Source organism: Streptopelia decaocto (genome assembly GCF_964273445.1).
Source record: "Streptopelia decaocto genome assembly, chromosome: 25".
Lineage (NCBI taxonomy): Eukaryota > Metazoa > Chordata > Aves > Columbiformes > Columbidae > Streptopelia > Streptopelia decaocto.
In genome coordinates, this window is record NC_138680.1 from 760979 (window position 1) to 776032 (window position 15054).

The window sequence follows — 15054 nt, forward strand, 5'->3', positions numbered from 1 at the left end:
CTGTCCCCAAGGCCCCAGGGGACACTGTCCCTATTCCCCAGGGGTGTCCCTGTCCCCAAGGCCCCAGGGGACACTGTCCCTATTCCCCAGGGGTGTCCCTGTCCCCAAGGCCCCAGGGGACACTGTCCCTATTCCCCAGGGGTGTCCCTGTCCCCAAGGCCCCAGGGGACACTGTCCCTATTCCCCAGGGGTGTCCCTGTCCCCAAGGCCCCAGGGGACACTGTCCCTATTCCCCAGGGGTGTCCCTGTCCCCAAGGCCCCAGGGGACACTGTCCCTATTCCCCAGGGGTGTCCCTGTCCCCAAGGCCCCAGGGGACACTGTCCCTATTCCCCAGGGGTGTCCCTGTCCCCAAGGCCCCAGGGGACACTGTCCCTATTCTCCAGGGGTGTCCCTGTCCCCAAGGCCCCAGGGGACATTGTCCCTGTCCGCCAAGGTGTCCCCTCCCCATCACCCCCCACCCCCTGGTGACCCCCGGGGCCGCACGGAGGGGCGGGGCCAGTCGTCAGTGGGCGGGGGCTTCCCCCAGTGGGCGGGGCCTGTTGCTAAGGGCGGGGCCGGTCGCTGGGGGCGGGGCGCGCCCACCGCCCAAGGGGCGTGGCTCGGCCACACCCTCGCGCGCAGCCACTTCCGCCGCCGCCACCGGAAGCGCCGCTCGCCGCCTCCGCCATGGCCTCAAGGTTACTGCGGGTGAGCGCGGCCCTGCGGCTGCTGCCCGCGGCCTCGGCCCGCAGCGCGCCCGCCCGCGGCCTCGCCGCGCCCGGTGAGCGGGGACACCGGGGACAACGGGGGGGGGGGGGCGGGCGGGCGGGAGGGAAGGAGGGGGGGCGGGGCCGCGGCCTCCCGGAGTGACCGCGCTGCCCCGCAGGCGACCTGGCCAGCGATGAGGAGCAGGCGACGGGCTTGGAGCGGAAGGTGATGGAGGCCATGAACAAGGGCCTGGTGAGTGAGGGAGTGCGGGGGGACCGGGGGGGACCCCCCGCTCGGGGGCAGCTGGGGGACACCGGGACTCGACACAAGGTGTCCGGGGGGGGCGGGGTCCGGGGTGCCCCCCGGCTCGGGGAGCAGCTGGAGGGACCCCAGGGGTGTGTGTGGGAGGGGGGGCAGGTCTGGGGGTGTCCCCTGCGCTCGGGGGCAGCTGGGGGGACCCCAGGGTGTCCCTGAACGCCCCCCACTCAGGGACAGGGTGTCTTTGGAGAGGGAGTCAGGGTTTGGGGTGCCCCCCCAGCTCGGGGTGCAGCTGGGGGGACCCCAGGGTGTGTGGCTGGAGGAGTTTGGGGTGCCCCCCACGCTTGGGGGAAAGCTGGAGGGAACCCAGGGAGCATGGGGGGGGTCGGGGACAAGATGTCCTGAGGGGACAGCAGGGTTTGGGGGTGACCCCCACTAGGGGGCAGTTGGGGGACCCCAGGGTGTCCCTGAGGCCCCCCCCCAGCTCAGGGACAGGGTGTCCTCAGAGGAGTCAGGGTTTCGAGGTGCCCACCAGGTTGGGGTGCAGCTGGGGACACCCCATGATGTAGCAGGGGGATGCCCAGGGGGAGAGGTTTGGGGTGCCCCCCCGTTTGGAGAACAGCTGAGGGAATCTGAAGGGGGGTGCGGGGGCTCAGGGACAGGGTGTCCTGGGGGGGCCACGGTCTGGGGGTGCAGCTGGGGGAGGAATCTGGGGTGCCACCCCTGCTTGGGGGGCCGCTGGGAGGACCCCAAGGGGTAGGGGAGGTCTGAGGGACAGGGTCTCCTTGCCAGGGTGGGGGAGGGGTCTCTGTTCCCCGAGCTGGGGGGACCCCACGGTGTGGCGGGGGATCTGAGTGGGGGGACACAGAGTCTTGGGGTGTCCCCCCCACACAGGAGGCAGCTGGAGGGACCCCAGGGTGGCCCTGAGTCTCCCCCCATTCAGAGACAGGGTGTCCTTGGTGGGGCACACAGGGTCTGGGGGTGCCTCCCCACTCAGGGAGACCCCAGGGTTGGGGGGGGGGCATGGGGCTCAGGGCCAGGAGGGATTTGGGGGTGCCCCCCGCTCACCCCCCCCACCCCCCTCAGGACCCCTACAGCATGTTCCGGCCCAAGCGCTACGCGGGGACCAAGGAGGACCCTAACCTTGTCCCCTCCATCACCAACAAGCGCATCGTGGGCTGCGTCTGTAAGTGCCCCGCCCCTCCCGCCCCCCCCGTGTCCCCCCCTTCCCTCTGTCCGCCCGTCCGTCCCACCCTCCTCTCCCCCCCCAGGTGAAGAGGACAACAGCTACGTCGTCTGGTTCTGGCTGCACAAGGGGGAGGCCCAGCGCTGCCCCTCCTGCGGCGCCCACTACAAGCTCATCCCCCACGAGCTGCCCCACTGAGCCCCCCGGACTGGGGGGGGGAAGGGGGGGAGCCAGGGTCACACCGACACCCCCCTCCCCCAGCACCCACTGGGGGTCCCAGGGTTACACTGAACCCCCCCAGCACCCACTGGGCATTTTTTGGGCTGAGCGGAGCTGCCCCCCGCCTCGCCTTGCTGTGTGTGTCCCCCCCCCCATAAAGAGTTTGTGTGGACACCCCGAGTCTGTCTGTGCGGGGTAGGCAGCAGCACCCATGGGTGCAGGGGGGAGGGGTGTGTGGATTTAAAGCATTGTGAGCAGGGAGGGGACATGGGGGTGCTCATGACCTTGGAGCAGGATTTGGGGTGGGGGGATCCCCTGTTCACTGTCCCTATGCCCTGGGGGAGGCAGGGTGGGTCTGTTGGGGGTTTTGGAGGGTCCCCTGGTTGGGGGGGACTTGCTTGGGCTGGGGGAACCCTCCCCAAAATAAACCCCTCTGCACCCCAGGGGGGTTGGTCCATCCCTGTGGGGGGTGGAAACTTCCAGGGTGGGACATTGGGGGTGTCGGGGGCTCCCTGAGGTCCTGGCACCCACATCTGCCCAACCGCCCCACCAGTCCCCGATGTGTCACTGTCACAGGGTCACTCAGGAGTCTCCCCCATGGTCACTTCTGTCCCCAGGGTCAGGGTGGGGTTGAGTGGCCACCAGGTGGTCCCCCGTAGTCCCAGAACCCCTGACACTGGCTGCACAGCCTGTGGGTCACCTGTGGGACTCTGGGTGACACAAGTGGGGCACCCCCCCCACCCCACAGCTCTGGGGGGCTTGTGGCACTCTGCAGGTGGCACCAGTGGTGGCCCCACACAAGTGTGATGGCCAAACCTCCTGGGTGACAGTGGCCTGGGACTTGCTGGAAGGTCCTGCAGTGTCCCCAGGGGGTCCCAGAACGTCTCCAGGGTGTCCCCAAGGGGTTCCTGGGGGCCCTGCACTGTCCCCAGGGGGTCCCAAGAGGCTCCACAGTGTCCCCAGATGGTCCCAGAAGGTTCCCCTGAGGTTGCAGTTTCCCCCGTGTGGCCCCTCCCGCCGCTGACGTTCTCGATGACGCCAGGCAGCCCGGCCATGACGTCATTCACCCCTCCAGGCGGGAGGGAGCGGGGCTCTGGGCCTCTTCGCCCGCCGTCCCCGAGAGCGGCCAATGGGAGCAGCCGGCGGCCGTGACTGACAGGCGGCCGGTGACGTCACTGCGCTTCAGGGAACGGCGCGCCCGAGGGGGGGCTGCGGGGCGGGACTCGGCGGGGGCGGGGCTTAGTGGAGGGGCAGGGCTTATCCCGGAGCGCCCCGCCCACGGCAGAGGGCGCGCGGGGACGCGGCGGGCGGGGCCTCCCCCCCCACACGTGACTCGGCGGAGAAGGCGCCAGCGGCGGCGCGGCCCGGAGTGCGGCGGTGACGTCACCCCTGTCGCAGAGGGGCGGGGCGGGGGCGCGCGGGGCCGCGCGCCGGAAGCGGGGCGGCCGCGCGCGGAAGGGCCGGCGCGGGGCGGGCGGGCGGACAAGATGGCGGACGGGGACAGCGGCAGCGAGCGCGGCGGCAGCGGCGGGTTCGGCGCCGCCCGCGGAGGAGGCGGCGGCGGCGGCGGAGGAGGGAGCGGCGGCGGGGCCGGGTCCGGAGGGGGGTCCGGCGGGGCGGGCCCGGAGCAGGAGACGCAGGAACTGGCCTCGAAGCGGCTGGACATCCAGAACAAGCGCTTCTACCTGGACGTGAAGCAGAACGCCAAGGGCCGCTTCCTCAAGATCGCCGAGGTGGGGGCGGGCGGCTCCAAGAGCCGCCTCACCCTCTCCATGGCCGTGGCCGCCGAGTTCCGCGACTACCTGGGCGACTTCATCGAGCACTACGCGCAGCTGGGCCCGTCCAGCCCCGAGCAGCTCGCCCAGGCCGCCGGCGCCCCCGGGGAGGACGGCGCCGGGCCCGGCCCCCGCCGCGCCCTCAAGAGCGAGTTCCTGGTGCGGGAGAACCGCAAATATTACCTGGACCTGAAGGAAAACCAGCGCGGGCGCTTCCTCCGCATCCGCCAGACCGTCAACCGCGGGCCCGGGGGGCCGGGGGGGTTCCCCGGGGGCCCCCCCGGCTTGCAGAGCGGCCAGACCATCGCGCTGCCGGCGCAGGGGCTGATCGAGTTCCGCGACGCCCTGGCCAAGCTCATCGACGACTACGGGGGCGAGGAGGACGAGCTGGGCGGCCCCGGGGGCGGGGGGCCGGGCGGCGGGGGGCTCTACGGGGAGCTGCCCGAGGGCACCTCCATCACCGTGGACTCCAAACGCTTTTTCTTCGACGTGGGGTGCAACAAATACGGCGTTTTCCTGCGGGTGAGCGAGGTGAAGCCCTCGTACCGCAACGCCATCACCGTCCCCTACAAGGCCTGGGCCAAGTTCGGCGGCGCCTTCTGCCGCTACGCCGAGGAGATGCGCGACATCCAGGAGCGCCAACGGGACAAGCTCTACGACCGACGCGCCGGCCCCCCGGGACCGGGCAGCGGCAGCGGCGCCGGCGACGACTCCGACGGCGACGACGTGGACGACGACTGAGCCCTGAACCGCAACGCCGGCCCCCCCATCCCCATCGCCCCCAGATCCCCCCCCAAAACCGGAGAGAGAGAGGAACCGGCTCGACCGCCACGCCGAGCGCGTCCCCTCGTCACCCTCTTCGGGGGACACACACACACGCTCACACCCCGGACCCATCTCTCCGACGCGGTGCCCCCCGTCCCCCCACCAAAAAACCAGCATCCGGCACCGTACCGGGGCCACCAAACCCTCACAGGGGGCGACGGAGCCGAGGGGGGACGGAGCCGCGAGCGGCGACTTCGGCAGCGAGCGCTGGGGCGGGGGGGCTGCACCTGGACCAACGGCCGCTCTCTCTTTTTTTTTTCCCCCTCTATTTTCCTTTTTTTCCCCCCCTCTATTTTCCTTTTTCCCTCTATTTTCCTTCCCCCCCGTTTTCCACATTATTTTTTGGGATGCAAACCGCTCAACTCCAGGCACCCAAACCAGAACCTGCCCCCCCCCGCCCCCCCGCCAGGAACCAGGTTCCTACAAATTAAGGAAAACTTTCTCGGTTTTGCTGATTTCTTCTATTCTTATATCTCTATATGTATTTTTCTCCCCCGGGGGGGGGCGGGGGCAGCGTGGCCGGTTGGGCACGAAGCACAAGGAGAACCCGCCGGGACGCACCGGCTGCCCCTTCGCGCCAAATAAGGCGGCGCCGGCAAAATCACTGAATCGCTTTGGTCCCTTATAATCATTGACTCCAAATTTGCCCTTTTTTCCTCTCTTTTTTTTTAACTTTCACCCCCTCCTCACCGCCCCGGCGGGATCCGCACCCCCCAATTGATTATTTTCAGGTTATTTGGGGTTTTTTCCTTGTTTTTCTTATTATTTTTTCCTACCTGGCCACTCCGGCTCTGCCGCCCCGGCCAGCGGGTCCCTCAGCGTCGCCTCTCGCATTAAATGGATTTTTCCGCTCTCAAATCGTCTTTTTTTTTTTTAAAAAAAAAAACTTTTTGGTTTTTTTTTGTTCCTTAATCAAACCAGGTCAATCCTGCCCTTTCCAAAACGTCTTTTTTTCCGCCGCGTTATCCCAGGAACTCTGAACCGATCGGGGTTCGTCGCTCGTCATTCCAAACTTGCAGCTTCTCCACCACCTCCTCCACTTTTAGGACTTTTATGTTTTAAATTAACTCTTTCCGCTGTTTTTTCGGGAGCCGGCGCCCGCCGATCTCCGTAATTTATTCTCGCGGATCCGTCTCCCCGAGGAACCCGCGGGCGCCGCCGTCCGTCCATCCATCCATCCATCCCGCCTCCGTCGCTCGTTTTTAAAGGGATTTTTAACGTGATTTTTTTTTTGTTTTTAATTGTTCCATTTCTCCCATTTTTAACCCCGTCGCCGGGACCGGCGGTTCCGCACTCACCACGGGAGCAATAGTTTGATTTCCACGTCCGACCGCGGCCGTACTGTAATTTCGTACCCTCAGGCAGCTCTTATTCCGTGACGTCCTGCTGGTCCCACCGCGGTTCCATTCGCACCTTCGGTTCTTTGCCGCGGAAAAACAACAACCCCCCCCCCCAAAAAAAAGACGACAAAACCAACAACAAAAAAGCCGCGGAAGGTTCCGGATTGGGGGAAGACGCGGCCGCAATGGACTCACCGGGAGCACCGACGCAGGCGGCGCCTCTCCTTTTATTTTTGAAGAGGATCATATATATTAAAAAAAATACATATATATATATATTCTTTTTTTTTTTTTTTTTGGCTGAATTGCGGGAATTTAGCCTTATTTTCTACTCTAGGGTAGCGGCGCCGTCGCCGCCGGCCCCGTTCGGTTCTCAGGAGCCGCTTAGGAAATAACACGGAAGATGAAAAAAAGGCAAAACACGCCAAAAAAAAAGAAAAATAAACCCATAAACCGCGGAGCCGGAGCCGCGACCGGACCCTTTGTCTCGCCAGAGCCGCGGATCTGGGACAGAAACCTCCGGCACACGGTGTGAGAGTGGAGGTGTCGGGCGAAGACCACCAAAAACCATCAGAAAATAAGAGAAAAAGGCGCAAAGAAAAGGGTTTGGAAGCTTTTAACCCAGTGGCAGCTGAGGCACGGGGGGAGACGGTTGATTTTTTGGGGAGTTTTGGGGGTCTTGGCGTCGCCAAAACCGGAATTCGGCAGCGGGTCGGTGGGTTCGGTTCTTCCCGTATATATATATATATATATATATATATATGTATATACACATATGTGTGTGTGTGTGTATATATATCAGATTTGGTTGGGGTTTTTTTCTGTAGAAAATGGGGAAATTGCTTTTTTTTGGTTTGTTTCATTTTGAACCGGAAGGGGGGAAAAACAATCCCAAAATTCTTGGAGCTTCCAGATTTCTGTTGCCCCGCGAGGGACGGTTTGAGAGCGCGACTTCTCGCTGTACAAAAAGAAAGCCTTGTAAATCTTGTATAGCGCCCCAAAATCGATGTAAATACCCAAAAAAACGTCCGGGCCGGGAGCCGTTGGCGGCTCCGTGAAAAGTTCAAACCGCTGCAATTTTTTTCCGCGCTCCCCCCAAGAGAAAAATCTGGAAGAAAATGAGAATTTTCCTGCTGTTTCAGCTGGTTTGGGGGGAGGCAACCGGTCCCGGTGCTGCCGGGCCACGGTGATGGCGGTTTCTTGTGTTGGTGATAAAACCACCAACCCTCGCCGGCTTCTCTTTTAAAAAAGAAAAAAGTTTAAAAAAAAAAAGGCAAAAATAGAAAAAATATGGAAAAAAAAATAATAAAAGAAGCGGGAGCGAGCGATGACGGTACTTGAGCTGATGCAGGGGGATCTCAGCGGATATTCCCGGTAGGAAATGGAACCGGCGCGGCGGCGGCTCCGGGTGCTCGATGCGGTTCTTGTGGAGCCGGTGCTGCCCATGAGATCCAAATAATCCAGGTGCCGGGATGGAGCTGGGAGAGGAACGGCCGGTGAGGAGCGCGGTGGCTTCGCACCGCGGTGGCGGCGACCTCGGAGTCCCCGCGCTGGCGTTTGGCGTTGCCGGCGGCATCGAAACAAGAGGCCACGAGGATTCGACGCAGCGGCCGAGAGCGGCTCTTGCATCCCCGGCTCCGCGCTGGAAACATCGCTCAATAAACCATCCGTAAATAAACCAGCGGCGCAGGAATGAGCCGGATCCAGAACTGTCGTTGGCCAATATCTGCTGAGAGCCCCAAACGTTTCACCCCGAAAGTACCTTGAAGAAAGAAGAAAAAAAAGAAAAAAAGTTTTATTCCTCTTATTTTTTTAAGAAAAAGAAAAAATACAAGCAAACCATGCACTTTAGGCGGCCCAGCGCGGGGCTGCCGGCGCCCGGGGGGGCCTGTCCCCCCCGTCCCTTCCTCTGCGGCCGGCGGGGCGGTTTCGGGAGCCGCCGGGGAGCGGTTGCCGCCGGCGGGTCCTGGATTTGACCACTAGCGAAGACGAACGCCCGACGTGACGAACTCCTCATGCTCCGAGCACTCCTCACCGTAGCAGATTTTTGCAAAATGGAGTTTTACAAGGTCTATATTTAAAAAATTGTATGTTTGTAACAAATAAAAAGTATGCGGAAAAGTGAATGAAAAAAGCCCGCCCGGCCCCGGCTCGCTCCTTGGGGGGGGTGTCATTGGTTTGGGAAGGGGTTGTCACCACAGTGCGGATGGGGACACGGGTGTCCTGAGGGGTTGGGGGGACACGCGGGGTCCCCAGAGCCTGGCGGGGGGTAACCGCAGGGAATTTGGGGACACGCGGGTGGTCGGGGGTGTGGAGGGCACAGGGTTTGGTGTGTGTCATGGCTGGGGTTGGCGCGTGTGCCATTGTCCCCTCCGCGTCCCCCCGTGCCGTGCGGTGCCAGCGGCGCCGCAGCCCCGCGCCGCATTGAGCTCTGCGGCTCCCTGCGGGCACGGGCTCATCTGAGGACACAGGCGGCAGCCGCTGCGCATGAGCCATGAGCCGCCACCGCAGCCGCTGCCACCGCCTGTCCCCGTCACCGCTGCCACCGCAGCCAGAACCCCCTCCCGGGGGGGACAGATCCCCCCACACCGCAGCCCTGGCCCCTCAGTGGGGACCCTGTCACGCGCATCCCTTGGATGCCGGGGTGGCAGCTGCCGTGAGGGAGCTGGGGGTGGTGGGGACAGCTGGGGGGCCCAGCCACGCTGCAGGCGCCTGTGGGGCAGGTGGAGCAGCTGTGGGGTCACCCGAACCCCCCGTGGCAGCTGCAGCGAGGGGTGGGGGGGTTGGTGCCCCTCACGGAAACTGAGGCGCGGGGGGAGCCAGGGGGACGGTGACAGTGCCCAGTTGTCTCCCATGTCCCCTCCTGTACCTGCTCCGTCCTCTCCCCGCCGGCTCGAGGGGCCGGGGGCTCCTTCACCATCCTGGGGCCTCCCCAAGCTGCTCCTGTTCATCACGCTAAAATTGCTCTTCTAAAATTAACCTCGGCACGGAAAATGGGGTTTAATTCGATGCTGGGATCGTCTCATCACGAGAAATGAGGAGTTTTTATCTCCCGTGATGTGCTCTTCCCTCACGCAGCACCAACCCCAGCACAGACTGGGAATTTTGGGGGCTTTTTTGGGCCATATTTTATCCCGCTGTTACTCACAATACTTTTTGCCTTTCAGCTCCAGCCCAAACACCCCGGGGCTGCCAGGCCCACCTGTGTTACCCCCCTGCCGCTGCCCTTCTTAGAGTGGACAGGACCAGCCTTTATTTCTTTTTTTTTTCCCTCAAGAGCACACAGGGAAGGTCTCAAAGGCACCACTTGATTGAGCCTCAGCAGCACCTGGGGGTTCCTCTCACCTCGGGGCTGCCCGCGGCTGGGCCAATCCATTTGTAACCTGGGTTTAAGTCTTTCTATGCTGCACCCAAAACCCCCAATGGGCCGGGGGGGCGATGACGGGGAGTCGGGGTGACCCGGGGTGTGCGGGGCGGGAAAGCCCCGACCCACGGGTCCCGCCCGAACCGGCGGCGGCGCGGAGCGAACCGCCCCCCCCCGCCCGCCCCTCAGCGCCGCGTCCCCCCCCCCCCCCAGCTCCGCGCAAACAAACAACACGGGAGGCGGGGGGAGAGAATGGGCGGGAAAGGGTTCTCTCCTCCAATTGGCTGCGCGCGCTGTCTGTCTGCTCATCACCGCCCCTCGCGGAACGCTCGGATCTTTCTATTGGTGGATGGGCACGTCACTCCGTCGCAACCGCCCACCGGCTCGCTCGCCGGGCACGCCCCCCGCCCTCACCCCTGCGTGCCGTGTGCAAAGGAAAAACAGCCGTTAAACGGGCCGCGGGGCGGAGCTAGCGAGGGGGTAAGGAACGGCTCCGCGATTGGCGGCAGCCGGATGTTCAAACTAGTATGGGATGCCTTGATTGGCTCGGACGGGCCGCGGCAGGCCGGGCTCCCTCCTCGCGTTCGGGCGGGTTATTGTCTGGCGGCTCCTGAGGCGGCTCCAGCGCGGACTCAGGACCGGAGCTCAGGAGGCGGCGGCGGCACCATGGTGAGAGGCGGGGGCGGCGGCCGGGGTCGGTCCGGCTCCCCGGGGGGCGCGGGGGGGCTCTGGGACCGGTACCGGAGCCGCTGGGGGGCTGGGGCTGGGCGGGGTGGCCTGGCCGGGGCCTCCGGCCGCGGGCCCGGGGGTGACAGGGGCGGCGGGGGGCGTGGAGCCGCATCCCGGGATCGCCAGCGGCCGCCGCTCGGCTCGGAGAGCCGCCGGGCGGGCGGGAGGAGCGGAGCGGGCAGCTCCGGGCCGGGCTCTGTCACCACCCGTGACCTTGGGCACGTCTCGCTGCCCGCCCGGCCCCGGGGGCTTCCCCGGGGTCTCCGGTGGACGAGCCACCTGGAAACGCGCCCAAAACCGCTTCCCCCTCCCCCCGCCACCCCCGGGCCGGCCGCCGTTGTGTAACCGAAGCGTCTCGCCGATTCTCTCGGGGTGCGAGGCCCCTCGGGACGGGCTTTGTGGCGCTGCCCGAGGGTTCGGCGACCCCCCCTTCGCTGTCAGAGCTTCCCGTGGGTGCCGCGATGTCACCGGCGCCGCTTTCTGAGGGAAACCGCCGCTTTAACAGCTGCTTTCTGTGCTTATATATTTTAAAAAGTTGATTGTGGAGTAAGGAAGCGACTGTCAGGGTGTAGAAGCCGCCGAGCGAGGAGCGGGACATCTGTCAAGCACCAGCCGCCTGCCCCGAGGAGCCTTTGGTTTCCATGTTTTTGGCTCTAACCGACGTCTCTGGGTGCGTTTGGCTCTTGGCAGAGCTCCCTGGTGGCTTCCCAAGGAAAATTCTGATCCCGTGGGAGGAGAAAACTGGAGTTTAATCCTCCCTGGTGCTTCGTGCGTTCGGTCCGAGGCCTGAAACCTGTGGAAGTGTCAGCTGGAGGGTCTGTAACTCGTTTAGGAGGTTCCCGAGCAGGGGATAAGGGCCTGGGTCGTTAAGGGTTAACGAGGAAATGCTCCGTGAGATTATGCAAAAGAGAACTTGCACTCAAAGATATCCGGCGATTTGGAGCAGGAGATAAAAAAGTCGCTTTTTGAAGTGTTTCAGTCTTATTTGAAGCAATAAGAAGAGTCAAAAAAGCCACTCGAGTGCCGTGAGAGATGCAGTGTGTTAAATCCAGCAAGGTTTCGGGATGGGAAGGAGATGTCGCGTCCCCTCCAGATGAAGAAGCAAATCGCTGCTGTCTCCCCTGTGAGCGAGAGAGAAGGAAATTCCCATGTTAAAAAGGTGCTGATCTCGGACCCTGATCCTGCTGGGAGCAGCCTGGCCGTGGAACCTGTTGCAGCGTTTCCTCTGCGGAAGGTTTAGATGTTGGTGAAGATGGAAAAAAAACAACTCCAAACCACCTTGGGACTTGCACTGCGAGACTTTTCTTCCCTCTTTTTAGTGAAATATCGTGTAAAGAAGCATTAGGCGGCAGCTGCCGGCTGGAAAACTTGACAGAGAAGTGGGAAAGGTCACAGCTGGGGGATCAAAGCCCTCGCTCTCTGTTATTTCTAGAGCGAAGAAACATCCCCAGATTCCCCCTTCCTGATTTTTTGAAGTTTTACTGTGTGATATTTTCTTCTGCTCAGCCGCTTTCCTGCCAAAAACTGCTCCTAAAGACGCTCCTTTTACCGCCTCTAAATTAAATATTTTCCTCTTGCGATTTATTTTCTTTGCGGTGTTTAAGTTGGAGCCGGTTAACTCCCACCTCGCTGGGACGGGACGTGGATCTTGGATGTCCCTGCATTAAGCTGGCATTGTATTTTAAGGATTAATTGACTTAATTAGTGTCACCTCAGCCTCCTGGGGATCTTGGGATCCTGTGGTTCCTTCCAAACGAGAGGGAAGGGCTGGCGGCAGCTTTCAGCTCCCTCACAGCGAGACGTCATTCCTTTTTAGATGGGAAAGGGAATTTTGGGATCAATATGTGGTGTAAAAATGGGAATTCTATGTTTTCAGCGTATTTTTGGGCTGTACGGCGGCTTCTCTGCTCAGTTTCAGGGGTTATAGTTGCTGTTGCTTCTTAAATGAACAGATTTTTGGGTTGGTCACGTGATTTTTTTGCATGGAAGGTGCAGGTTCATTCTGACTGGCCGCTCTTCATTAGAAGCGGCTCTCGTTAGCTAATTAGTGACGTCATGGCTTCTTTCAAATAAATCGATTGGTTGAAAGGATATTAAGGCAGATGCAAGAGATCCCAACAAACCCGCGTTCGGTGCTTCCTCACTTCTCTGTGGCTTCCAAACTCTCACACTCTGGGGCTTCAGCAGCACAATTTTCAGTCAATTCACCATTTTTGGGACTTTCTGAGAAGTTTTTGCTCGCAGCAGGATGGGAATTGCCCTTGAATCCCACAAATTCCCCCGTACAGAAGCGCCCGTGTCAGCGCCCGCTTCAGAGCGGAGAAAACGCCTCTGGAATCAAACTTCTCACAACCACGTTTTTTGGGGCTGTTTTCCCCATTTGGCGTTTTCTAGAAAATAATGGGAATATAACGATAGCGGGAAATGAGAATAAGTAATAAAGCAGCCGTCGCACCCCTTGAAATCCCCTCAAATTCGCCTCATTTTGGGTCATTTGAGAGGCCATAAAGTTTCCCACAGCAGCAGAGAGTGTGTTTGGGCCTGGATTACAGTGCAGTAGATCTCTCTGGATAATTAAGGTTAATTAACAGGCGCGTTTCTCCCTCACAGGCTGGCGGGAAGGCGGGGAAGGACAGCGGGAAGGCCAAGGCCAAGGCCGTGTCGCGCTCGCAGAGAGCCGGGCTGCAGGTAATCCCCGATTTCTCCAAAAAAGTGTGATTTTTGGAGTCAAATGGCCCCTCATGGGAGGTGGGTTGCCCCAAACCTGCTGATTTTGGGGTGAAAAATGAATATTTTGGGGGGTTGTGTTGTTATTCTGGAGCGACGAGGAGCTCTGAGCTGTTTGTTCCCAGTTTGTCCTGGCTCAGGCACAATCTATCTCTCCTCCAGAGCGGGTGCAAGAACTGATTTATATAATTAATAATATATTAATAATTATTAACAATAATATGGTAAATTCCACGTGTGGATCGAGTCGGTTCTGTGTCTCATGTCAAAGCCGTAGCCGCGCGGGGGGGGGAATCGCTTGGACCAAAATCAGCGATGCGGGGCCTAATTACACAAATATCCAGGGGGCTGTAGGTGTTAACGAGGTGCTGTTAATTACTCCCAGTTCCCCGTGGGCCGGATCCACAGACACTTGAAGACTCGCACCACCAGCCACGGGCGAGTGGGAGCGACCGCGGCCGTTTACAGCGCCGCCATCCTCGAGTACCTCACCGCCGAGGTGGGTCCTGCGCCTTCATCCCTAAAAACACCCCCAAAAAAGTGGTTTTCTCAGGATTTTGAGTGTTTTCCCCAATTTTCGGCAGGTGCTGGAGCTGGCGGGCAACGCTTCAAAGGATCTCAAAGTGAAGCGGATCACTCCCCGTCACTTGCAGCTGGCGATTCGCGGGGATGAAGAGTTGGATTCACTCATCAAAGCCACCATCGCTGGGGGAGGTGGGTATCGTTTTAGTGAGAAAAGGGGAAAAATAAGGCAAAATGTACAGGAATTTGGTACTGGAGCGGCAGGGCGTGATCTGTGGAGCGGGAAGAAATGTTATCGCGAAACTCCGCTGGGATTTGAGGATTTTTTACGGGTTTTTTTTTGGGAAATCTCTGAGGATCTTACGCAAATCCTCCTTTTCTGTTTGCAGGTGTCATCCCTCACATCCACAAGTCTCTGATTGGGAAGAAGGGACAACAAAAAACGGCGTAGAGAGGAAAAACAATTAAAATCGGCCCGCTCCCTCCCGTCGTTGTACCGTACCCAGGACAGAAGAAATCTTGGGGAACCGTGGAAATTTTTTGTTTTTTTTAAGGAATAGTTCAAAGGAAGAGCATAGACAATTGACTGTAGAGAGGAGAAAATGTGGGTATGGGGTTTAGATTCCAAGTTTTGACACAAAGTTGTACCTTGTCAGGCGGCAGCGTTTGGTTTTTGGTGGTCGAGGGCTCGGCTGCTCCCCTGGGTTTTATACAAAAATGGAACGGATAAACCATTTTTTACAAAAAAACCAAACACCTCTCCTGTGGTGTTGGGGAGGGGAAGGGCCCCCGAGGGTTCTACCGGACCCCGGGTCAGCGGGGGGGGGGCCCAGCGGGCGGGGGGAGGTGATAACGGGGACGCCCCCCCTCCACCCAGGACCGGGTCCGCAAATGCGGGCCCGCGCAACATGCAAAGTTGGCCCCGCCCCGTATGCAAATGGATTCGGGCGGTGCCGCCCCGTATGCAAATAAGCGACCAGGGGGCGGGGTTTCCCCGGGGCTCCGCCCACTGCCCCCACATGTCCGCGGCTCCCCGGTGTCCCGGACGTGGGTGACCTTCTGTTCTCGGCACTTGGGGGCCCCAGTTGTCTGTCTGTCCTGGGTGTATGGATGCCAGGGGTCGGTCTGTCTGTCCTGAGTGGGTGTATGTGGGTGCTGGGTGCTTGTTGGCTGTGGGCGTCTGTCTGTCCTGGGTAATGTGGTGTCTGTTCGAGGCGTCCCAGCTGACCTGGGCATGGGGGTCCTGGCTGTCCATCTGTCCTGAGCACTTGGGTCCCCAGTTGTCTGTCTGTCCTGGCATATGGGTGTCAGGTGTCTGTCCAGGGTATTAGGGTATGGGGCGTCTATTTGTCCTGGGCACATGGGCCCCAGCTGTCTGTCTGTCCTGGTGAGGGGTGTCCTGGGTGTGTGTCTGTCCCGGA

The 15054-nt window shown here is 61.1% G+C and overlaps 3 protein-coding genes across 3 annotated transcripts; all 3 read left to right on the forward strand.

Moving 5' to 3' along the window:
* Nucleotides 1-605: 605 nt before the first annotated feature.
* COX5B (cytochrome c oxidase subunit 5B) lies at nt 606-2523 on the forward strand. The gene is made up of 4 exons (XM_082072729.1): nt 606-761; nt 867-940; nt 2033-2132; nt 2218-2523. Exons 1-4 carry the CDS (start codon nt 668-670, stop codon nt 2328-2330), a joined length of 381 nt encoding a protein of 126 aa, XP_081928855.1. The 5' UTR covers nt 606-667; the 3' UTR covers nt 2331-2523.
* A 1294-nt stretch (nt 2524-3817) lies between these two features.
* On the forward strand, nt 3818-6394 carry PURB (purine rich element binding protein B). Its single transcript, XM_082072555.1, has one exon. The coding sequence runs from the start codon at nt 3839-3841 to the stop codon at nt 4865-4867; it is 1029 nt and encodes a 342-aa protein (XP_081928681.1). The 5' UTR covers nt 3818-3838; the 3' UTR covers nt 4868-6394.
* A 3759-nt stretch (nt 6395-10153) lies between these two features.
* LOC309450137 (histone H2A.V-like) lies at nt 10154-14387 on the forward strand. Its single transcript, XM_082072812.1, has 5 exons — nt 10154-10324; nt 12995-13072; nt 13497-13610; nt 13696-13825; nt 14023-14387. Exons 1-5 carry the CDS (start codon nt 10169-10171, stop codon nt 14082-14084), a joined length of 540 nt encoding a protein of 179 aa, XP_081928938.1. The 5' UTR covers nt 10154-10168; the 3' UTR covers nt 14085-14387.
* Nucleotides 14388-15054: the final 667 nt, after the last annotated feature.

Coding starts and splice junctions, on each gene's coding strand:
- LOC309450137 (XM_082072812.1), top strand. CDS start 10,169: ATGTTCAAACTAGTATGGGATGCCTTGATTGGCTCGGACGGGCCGCGG. Junction 13,611..13,695: donor TCGAGTACCTCACCGCCGAG/GTGGGTCCTGCG, acceptor AATTTTCGGCAG/GTGCTGGAGCTGGCGGGCAA. Junction 13,826..14,022: donor AGCCACCATCGCTGGGGGAG/GTGGGTATCGTT, acceptor TTCTGTTTGCAG/GTGTCATCCCTCACATCCAC.
- COX5B (XM_082072729.1), top strand. CDS start 668: ATGGCCTCAAGGTTACTGCGGGTGAGCGCGGCCCTGCGGCTGCTGCCC. Junction 762..866: donor CCGCGGCCTCGCCGCGCCCG/GTGAGCGGGGAC, acceptor GCTGCCCCGCAG/GCGACCTGGCCAGCGATGAG. Junction 941..2,032: donor AGGCCATGAACAAGGGCCTG/GTGAGTGAGGGA, acceptor CACCCCCCTCAG/GACCCCTACAGCATGTTCCG.
- PURB (XM_082072555.1), top strand. CDS start 3,839: ATGGCGGACGGGGACAGCGGCAGCGAGCGCGGCGGCAGCGGCGGGTTC.